Here is a 10,000-nt window from a genome sequence, read left to right as displayed (position 1 = left end):
TTACAGCATCCTGGAACTAACAGCACAATACAACACTACACTACACAACATACACAATACTACACAACAACACAACACTACACAACATACACAACACAAAACTACACAACGCTACACAACTACATAATACTACACAACTAACCCATGGGATTACAAACACTAGAGGAAGATTACAGCATCCTGGGACTAACAGCACAAGACAACACTACACTACACAACATACACAACACAAAACTACACAACGCTACACAACTACATAATACTACACAACTAACCCATGGGAATACAAACACTAGAGGAAGATTACAGCATCCTGGAACTAACAGCACAATACAACACTACACTACACAACATACACAATACTACACAACAACACAACACTACACAACATACACAACACAAAACTACACAACGCTACACAACTACATAATACTACACAACTAACCCATGGGATTACAAACACTAGAGGAAGATTACAGCATCCTGGGACTAACAGCACAATACAACACTACACTACACAACATACACAATACTACACAACAACACAACACTACACAACACAACACAACACAACACAACACTACACAACACAACACTACACAACACAAAACTACACAACAACACAACGCTAAACAACTACACAACACTACACAACTACATAATACTACACAACTAACCCATGGGATTACAAACACTAGAGGAAGAATACAGCATCCTGGGACTAACAGCACAAGACAACACTACACTACACTACACAACACTACACAACAACACAACACAACACTACACAACTACACTACACAACACTGCACAACAACACAACACTACACAACTACACTACACAACACTGCACAACATCACAACACAACACTACACAACAACACTACACAACACTGCACAACAACACAACACAACACTACACAACAACACTACACAACATCACAACACTACTAATAAAGACTGTATCAAATGCTGCCCGTCTGTCATTGGTCAGCTGGACAGATAGCCCCGCCTCCTAATCACATGACTGGGCTGTGTCAGGATTCTTTGAGGAATAGAAAGTTCAGAAGAACAGCATTTATTTTAAACAGAATCTTTTATAAATATAAATGTCTTTACTGTCACTGTTGATCACCTGAATGCGTCCTTGATGAATAAAAGTATTCATTTCTTCCAAAACAATAGAAACCTCTCTGAGGAAAACTGAACTGTGTGTATATATAAGCTAAGCGCATGTTTCTAAAACACCTGCGATTGGTCGGTCGGACAGATAGCCCCGCCCCCAGACTCACGTGATTGGCCGAGTCAGCAGCTCAAACACAGATGGCAGAGTTTGACTCGTCCTCGTGTCCATCTCAACAATGAGCCAGTGTCCGCAGTGACAGCGGCTCCAGTCTGTCCTCACACCATCTGTCCCACACACACACACACACTGGACACGCCCGAGGCTATTTACAGCAGCGTTCACACACACACACACACACACACTCCACTGACAGCACATTCTGAGGAACACACGGGTCAGTAGACCATGTGAAAGAGTGACCACACACAGACACACACACACACACACACACACACACACACACTCCACTGACAGCACAGTCTGAGGAACACACGGGTCAGTAGTCTGTGTGAAAGAGTGACCACACACACACACACACACACACACAGACACACACACTCTGCAACAGCAACATCTCACTAAACTCGTTTGACCTCGTCTGTCAGACAACGTGTCTGTCTTCTCAGTGTGTGTGTATGCGTGTGTGTGTGTGTGTGTGTGTGTGTGTGTGTGTGTGTGTGTGTGTGTGTGTGTGTATGCGTGTGTATGCGTGTGTGTGTGTGTGTGTGTGTGTGTGTGTGTGTGTGTGTGTGTGTGTGTGTGTGTGTGTTTTAACAGTGAGACTTCATCAACCCCTCTCATGATGTTCTGAAATGAGAGCATGGGAAGGTGGAACACATCCGCTGACATGATCAATAATTAATGCATGTATATTATATATAAATAATGCCATTCCTGAGCGGAAACATCGGCTAAAAACACGGAGATGCAAAACACAGACTCATCTCGCCTGACACATTACATAACTTCCCGTAGCTTCCCACAGCTTCCCACAGCTTCCCATAACTTCCCATACCTTCCCATAACTTCCCATAACTTCCCACAGCTTCCCGTAGCTTCCCACAGCTTCCCGTAGCTTCCCATAACTTCCCATAGCTTCCCACAGCTTCCTATAGCTTCCCATAGCTTCCCACAGCTTCCCGTAGCTTCCCATAACTTCCCGTAGCTTCCCATAGCTTCCCATAGCTTCCCACAGCTTCCCGTAGCTTCCCATAACTTCCCGTAGCTTCCCATAACTTCCCACAGCTTCCCGTAGCTTCCCATAACTTCCCACAGCTTCCCGTAGCTTCCCGTAGCTTCCCATAGCTTCCCACAGCTTCCCATAACTTCCCATAGCTTCCCACAGCTTCCTATAGCTTCCCATAGCTTCCCACAGCTTCCCGTAGCTTCCCATAACTTCCCGTAGCTTCCCATAACTTCCCGTAGCTTCCCATAACTTCCCGTAGCTTCCCATAACTTCCCATAGCTTCCCATAACTTCCCGTAGCTTCCCATAACTTCCCATAGCTTCCCATAACTTGACTTTTGTGCCGTGTTTGAGTATGAGAGTGAATTATAGGAAGTGAATGAAGCTCCTTCTCCTGCGTCCTGATTGGATAAAGGAGAGGTGATGGCCAATCAGATCTCAGACAGATCTCCTACAGCACTATATAAACACTGACCTCCAGCCCTGTTTTCTGAAGCCTTTTCCATTTTTTTTGGCTGCCATTGTTATTTCAAGCACAAAACCGCGGGGAGTGATTGCGACCTGCTGTGCTCATCGAGCGACGCAGCAGCTCTAACGATTCTTTAATTGCCTGTAAACTGATGCCAAAGCTCTTTAATTCTGCTCTGATGCACACCTGAATAACAGCGACTCACCACAGCGACTCAGTGATTCACCACAGGGATTCACCACAGCGACTCAGTGATTCACCACAATGACTCACCACAGCGATTCACCACAGCGACTCAGCGATTCACCACAGGGATTCACCACAGCGACTCAGTGATTCACCACAATGACTCACCACAGCGATTCACCACAGTGACTCACCACAGCGACTCACCACAGCGATTCACCACAGCGACTCAGATTTACCACAGCAACTCAGTGATTGACTACAGCGATTCACCACGGCGATTCACCACGGCGAATCGCGACTCAGCGATTCACCACAGCGATTCACCACAGCGTTTCACCACAGCCACTCAGCGATTCACCACAGTGACTCAGCGATTCACCACAGCAATTCACCACAGCGACTCAGCGATTCACCATGGCGACTCAGCGACTCACCACAGCGATTCACCACGGCGACTCAGCGCTTCACAGAAAGCGACTCACCACAGCGATTCACCACAGCGACGCAGCGATTCACCACAGCGACTCAGATCTGATCCAGAGAGACACGCCATCATGTTTAGATATTAAACAGCTTCACAAACACTCTTACAATCATTCAGATTATCATAGAAATACTGGGATAAAAGATTAAAATAAATATTGCATCAATTACATCGTTACACCAGTGGGTGGCGACTGTGTTTGTCATTGAATCATTCACTCAAGAGATTCACTCAAAAACACTGATTCATCCAGTAATGAAACAAGTGAAGTCTTTAGGAGTGAGTCATTGAATCATTCACTCAAGAGATTTTTAAACAAAACAAAAATCATGATTATGAGATATTAACCTAATATTGTACATACCCGATTCCAAAAGAAGTTGGGACAGGGAGCAATAAGAGGCCGGAAGAGTTAAATGTTCATATAAGGAACAGCTGGAGGACCAATCTGCAGCTCATTACGTCAATTGTCAACATGATTGGGTATAAAAGAGCCTCTCAGAGTGGCAGCGTCTCTCAGAAGATGGGCAGAGGATCACCAGTTCCCCCAATGCTGCGGCGGACAATAGTGGAGTGATATCAGAAAGGAGTTTCTCTGAGAAACACTGCACAGAGTCTGGAGTATCATCATCTACAGTCGTCCTCTAAAAGGCGGATCGCTGACTTCATTTTATATGTTTAAATGTTTATTCTGTTGTTTTGAAACTTGTTGTAATTGTTTTAGATTAAATGAGTACACTTATTAATGTTTGACCACAAATCTTTTTGTCTGGTGATTTAGGTTAGATGACTGTTGTCGTTTTGTGTTTCGTTCTTTAATGCGGTGTATTAGGACCCCTTGAAAACGAGATGATGCATCTCAAGGGGTTTATCCTTAAAGAATAACATTTGTTACAGCGCATAATATCATCCAGAGACTCAGAGAATCTGGAACAATCTCTGAGCGTAAGGGTCAAGGGTCAAAACCAAACTGGATGGCCGTGATCTTCAGCCCTTAGACGGCACTGCATCACACACAGGAATGCTACTGTAATGGACATCACAACATGGGCTCAGGAATACTTCCAGAAAACATTGGTGAACACAATCCACCGCGCCATTCGCCGTCGCATGGGCAGCTTACACATCTGGAAAGGCCATCAATGCTGAAAGGTCTATCCAAGTTCTAGAGCAACATCTGCTCCATCCAGACGGCGTCTCTTTCAGGGAAGACCTTGCATTCTCCAACATGACAATGCCAGACCACACACTGCATCAATTACAGCATCATGGCTGCGCAGAAGAAGGATCCGGCACTGAAATGGCCAGCCTGCAGTCCAGATCTTTCACCATTAGAAAACATTTGGAGCATCATAAAGAGGAAGATGCGATAAAGAAGACCTGAGACAGTTGAGCAGCTAGAAGCCTGTGTTAGACAAGAATGGGACAACATTCCTATTCCTAAACTTGAGCAGCTCGTCTCCTCAGTGCCAGACGTTTGCAGACTGATATAAAGAGAAGAGGGGATGACACACAGGGGGAAACATGGCCACGGCACTCTCACACACACTCACAAACACACAAACACACTCTCACACATGCACACTCTCACACACACACATGCACACTCACACACACTCTCAAACACACACAATCAAAAAGAGACACTTATACACACACTCACAAACACACACACACACTCACACACATACATACACTCCCACACACACGTGCACACTCACACACACACACACTTACACACACACACACACACACACACACACACACTCTCTCTCTCTGTTTCTCTCTCTCACACACACACTCACACACTCTCACACATGCACACACACACGCTCACACTAGCATACTCACTCACACACTCTCACACACAAACACTCACAACTAAGAGACACTTATACACACACTAACAAACACATAAACTCCCACACACACTCACACAGAGACACTTATACACACACACACACACACATGCACACTCACACACACACACACACATGCACACTCACACACACACACACACACACACACACACTCACATACATACACACACTCAATCACTTTCAGTCTCACTCACACACACACTCACATACACACACACACACACACTCTCTCTCCCTCTCTCACACACACACACACGAGCTATGGTGAGTTATTACTCATTATTTGTGGGATCAGATCCAGTGTTTGACCTCACCAGGTCACGTTGTAGTGCGTAATGACGTCATCATCACAAACACTGTCACACACTCGCGAGCTCAGGTCCAGCACAGGCAGTCATAAGCGCATAAAGGTCACCGTTAGCAGCTGCACGCGGGCTTCCGTAGATCACAGCCAGCGGTGGTGCTGTTGGCATCAATGCCATTATTAATGACAGCGTCTCATCACACACACACACACACACACACCATTTTCTGCACTCGTGCGTTAATCATGCAGGCGCGCGCCGCTGTCCTCGGTGCTGAAAGCGATTGGAGCGCGCGCGCGTGCTGAAGCTCGTGCACGAGACTTGCAGCCCTGTCCTAATGCATTAGCAGCGAAACGCATCCAATCACACGGCGGCTGGTTGCTAGGGTAGAGTGCTGGAGGTCCTCACCTACCGCGGCCGTCAGCGCTCACACGCCCCGCCGCCGGACGCCACTGCTGGGGGAGAGATGGGCTGTGCTGGTCCGGGCCATGTTATTCTCCGGATAAAGCTGGAGTCTGCGCGCTACATCCGGGCTCTGGCAATCACGGCACCTGACAGCCAATCCGCGGACGCTACTATGGCCAAGGCTGGCATCTGAATATTCATGAGCCAAGCGTGCGCCTATGGACGGGAGCGAAGTGACGTCAGCGCCAACATGTCAAAATTCAGCACTTAAAGGGATAGTTCACCTAAACATAAACACGACATCCTAGGTGTGTGTGTGTGTGTGTGTGTGTGTGTGTGTGTGTGTGTGTGTGTGTGTGTGTGTGTGTGTGTGTGTGTGTGTGTGTGTGTGTGTGCTCTCAGACGAACACAATCAGAGTTATATTAATAAATGTCCTGGCTTTTCCAAGCTTTACTGTGTAAATGACTGTTTCTGTTTTAAAGTCCATAAAAGGTCATTTATCATCATATTCCTGACGGAAGTTAGTTATTTTAGTTTGTTAAATATGGACATTTATTAATATAACTGTGATTGTGTTCGTCTGAGAGCAGAATGTCACACACACACACACACACACACACACACACACACACACACACACACACACACACACACACACACACACACACACACCTAGGATGAGCTGAGAGGAAATCATGGGTCGTGTTTAAGTTTGGCTGAACTATCCCTTTAAGAGTTGCCCATTAAAGAAACCATTGCGATTGCATTTACTTTTATTAATTTGACCTAGAATTATATAAAATAAAAGGTTTGAAAATGTATACAATTCTGTATGTTCAAATATTCGACAAAAAGGCTATAACATGACAACTGAAGAACAACATCCTAGAACTGGTTAGAATAGCAGAATATCTGCATTTTTTTTTTCAAAAAGGGAAATAAAAGTAAAAGAAGGGAGGAGTTAAATGTTCTAATTAATATTCATAAGCTAGGTCTTCGCCATTGGAGGGTTACAAAGCAACCTCGGTTTAATTAATATTCAGAAACAAGCCTTTGATTGGCAGGAAACAAGACAACGTTGCAAGTCATTGGATAGTGAAGTCTAATTAATATTCATGAGCGAGGCCTTCGCCATAGTAGAGTTAGTAATGTCGCCGAAATGATGATAGGTGTGTTCGACATCGGCTGCGGCTGGATGCATGCGATCGCCGAGAGTAGCCGAGTGCCGGCGGGGAGGAGCTGCAAACGGAGACGTGAAGTCGGACACTTTCTGCTTCCCGTGGTGACGCTTGAGCTGTGTTTGCAAACTTTATCACAGCTAAAGTTAAATAAATGCAATATTTCTCAAATACACAGATGTTTCAAATGATATTTTCATCCAGTACTTTATATACTGCTTAATAAAGCGTCTGTTTGGACAAGATTAAAGGTTCAACATATAAACCACACTATCAATGAAGTGTTGTCAACGGTTTTTATCAGTTTTAGTTTGATAAACATGACAATATAACATCGCGACTACATAAAAAGAGGTTTTACTGTTATAAATAAATGATTTGTGAGCATTAGCGTGACATAAGTTTTCAGAATAAACACGAAACGCACGTGATCGCTGTCATACGGCGAATCGGCCAATCGTGGATCAGCTGTGTCGTCATCAGAGCTTGTGCATCCTCCTGCAGTCCCCCTTGAGAATCTGCAGCGGCTGCATCAGCCGCCTGCTCTCGAATCGCTCTCGCGGTACTTTGTTGACATACGTAACAGTCACGTGCCGTCGGCGCTGTCTCAAGTCGGACAAAATTTCTAACCGGCATGCACTGCTTTAAGTCAGCCGCCGATCGGTCTGCGCATCGCTGGGTGAAGTCGAACAAGCCTGATATCGATGAAATAATAGGCTTGTTTGAGATGAGCAAAATCTGCGCAGAATCGATCACCGGTGATCAGCGCGAGATGCATGCCGGTTAGAAATGTGTCCGAGGGCGGTCCGCCTTGCTCTGATGTCATGCTGACGTATGTCAAAAATCTCTCGCGATGGCGAGGCGGATGTGTCGGATTCTGCAGTCGAGCGCAGTTGCTCTCCACCGACTGCGCGGAGCAAAAGCATGATGGGAAACGACTTGCTGACGACACAGCTTAATGCTCATTGGTTTAAATAACCGTGATGCAAGGTTGTTTTTTAATATATTTGAATTTAAAACTCTGGTATCATGTTTTTATGTGTATAAATTATGTGTGCATATTCTCAAACTCTCGGTCTTTCTGTGGGTTATGTGATTGTTATCATATTAATAAAAATATATAAAAACATGTGTGTAATTAAAGTAAAAATGCTTGATAAGCAGGCCTTTCGAAAGGAAATAAATAACAAAAACTTTGGGTGCCTTGTTCATAATATTTATTTTCATATAAAAGCAACAGAACTGACATTACATCCAGTTTATCAGCAACAAAGCTCACGAGTGTGAATCCCGCGATATCCGCAACTGATCTCACAGGTGTCTGATCCACTACGAGAAGAGAGAACTGTCCGGCTTGCCTGCACTTTTTTCACTCCTCCCCTCACTGCAGCCGCCTAGGCTCGCCTTTATTTCAGGCGATGCAAGACGCATCTCAAACAAGCCTAATCCCTCGAGGCTTCGAAACGTCACTCACGTGGGATCGCTTCGGTGGATATAACGGGGTGACGTCACACTCCCGCGTGTTCGTGGGATTATAAACACCGACCCGGTTCCCGATTCACTTCGGCGTTCAGAATCCGAAGCGGATCCGGTTTGTTTAGCACTGTGATGACACGTGACACTGACCAGCACGTGAATGACGTCACGACACAATGTCATTTTTCCCCTCCAAAATATACATGTGGGATTTCAGAAGATACACGTTTCACATATGAATAATTACATAACATCATGAAACATTACTAAAATGTTTAACATCAGGAATCATAAGATAAACATTCAGGATAATGTTCACCCGTTCTGCTGCAGTATTGTCCTGTTTAACACTGAAGCTGTTGGAGAAGAGCGATATAAATAAAGATGATTGATAACATTCACATCAAATATATTAAAGAAAATACTCACATATTAAAGAAAAAGAAAAAGGGAAGACAAAAAAGAACGGTAAAGGGTGTACATCAGTACTCAAAATAAGAGGATCTCATTATTTGTAAATGAATTCTATTGGTTTATAATTCTTCATGTCAGCCTTGAAATGTGTGCGTAGAACTTTAATTTAAGATTTCTGTAGATTAAAAAAAAACATGACTCTTTTTTTGTCATAATCAAAAATAACGGCTCCTGTTGATTTAATTCCACTTCACATCTTAGCTAAATAAACACTCAAAGGTAACGCTCAGAGGAGACATTTACGTCTACGCATTTAGCGGACGCTTTAATCCCAGCGGGCAGGGAATGCTCTACGCCTACAGGTTCGATTAATGTTCTGAAGAAAACATTTCAATCTAACGTTTAACGAATATTTTAAGAATGTTTTCTCATTTAAAAAGTGTTCTTATAGCGTTAAATGTGAACCAAGATATCACATTTTAACTGCAACATTCAAAGGATGTTCTAGTAATGTTAAGTTGTACACTGAAAACCCTAATCAGTTGATTTAACTCAATTCATTTTAGTAAATCGTTCCCTCAATTAAATTGAGTAATGGAGTCTCCCAAAACTTGTATGTTTAAGTTCACTTAACGTGGTGCTCATGTTCACTGTACTTCAATCCTTAAGTTCACCAAACTGGGTACACCGCTTCAGTGCACCAGGCTGGGTACTGCCAATCAAAACCTCCCCACACTGAAACATTCTTGTTGGTTTAACTTAAAAAAGTGAGTAACCTGGTTGCCTTAAAATTTTGAGTTTATTGAAATTAAAAATGTGAGTTGATACACTGAAGGAAATTTGTTTCATAAATAGAAACTCAAACTATTATTGTATCTGAACCACATA

General features: G+C 43.9%; 2 protein-coding genes across 7 annotated transcripts in view; both read right to left on the bottom strand.

Moving 5' to 3' along the window:
* The window catches only part of pak5 (p21 protein (Cdc42/Rac)-activated kinase 5), a 47,814-nt gene extending 41,610 nt beyond the window's left edge, over positions 1–6,204 (bottom strand). Inside the window, exon 1 of one of the 6 annotated variants that reach the window (XM_067418411.1) lies at positions 6,051–6,204. Coding sequence is in view for 1 of the 6 variants with exons in the window: in XM_067418409.1 (XP_067274510.1) it covers positions 1,120–1,168 (49 nt within the window). In the remaining 5 variants the exon portion in view is untranslated. Of the gene's footprint in view, positions 1–1,119; positions 1,216–1,292; positions 1,404–6,046 lie in introns of those variants that run through there. The other 5 variants (XM_067418410.1, XM_067418412.1, XM_067418409.1 and 2 more) reach the window with 5 other exon arrangements.
* Positions 2,067–2,639, bottom strand: LOC137041064 (putative uncharacterized protein FLJ45035). Its single transcript, XM_067416989.1, has one exon. The coding sequence runs from the start codon at positions 2,637–2,639 to the stop codon at positions 2,067–2,069; it is 573 nt and encodes a 190-aa protein (XP_067273090.1).
* Positions 6,205–10,000: the final 3,796 nt, after the last annotated feature.

Source organism: Pseudorasbora parva, chromosome 15 (assembly GCF_024679245.1).
Source record: "Pseudorasbora parva isolate DD20220531a chromosome 15, ASM2467924v1, whole genome shotgun sequence".
Taxonomy (NCBI): domain Eukaryota; kingdom Metazoa; phylum Chordata; class Actinopteri; order Cypriniformes; family Gobionidae; genus Pseudorasbora; species Pseudorasbora parva.
Note: the sequence above shows the minus strand (reverse complement) of the source record. Positions and strands in the feature narration are given on the sequence as shown.

Bases quoted from the DNA above. Each gene is read 5' to 3' on its own strand.
- LOC137041064 (XM_067416989.1), bottom strand. From the start codon at position 2,639: ATGGGAAGCTATGGGAAGTTATGGGAAGCTACGGGAAGTTATGGGAAG.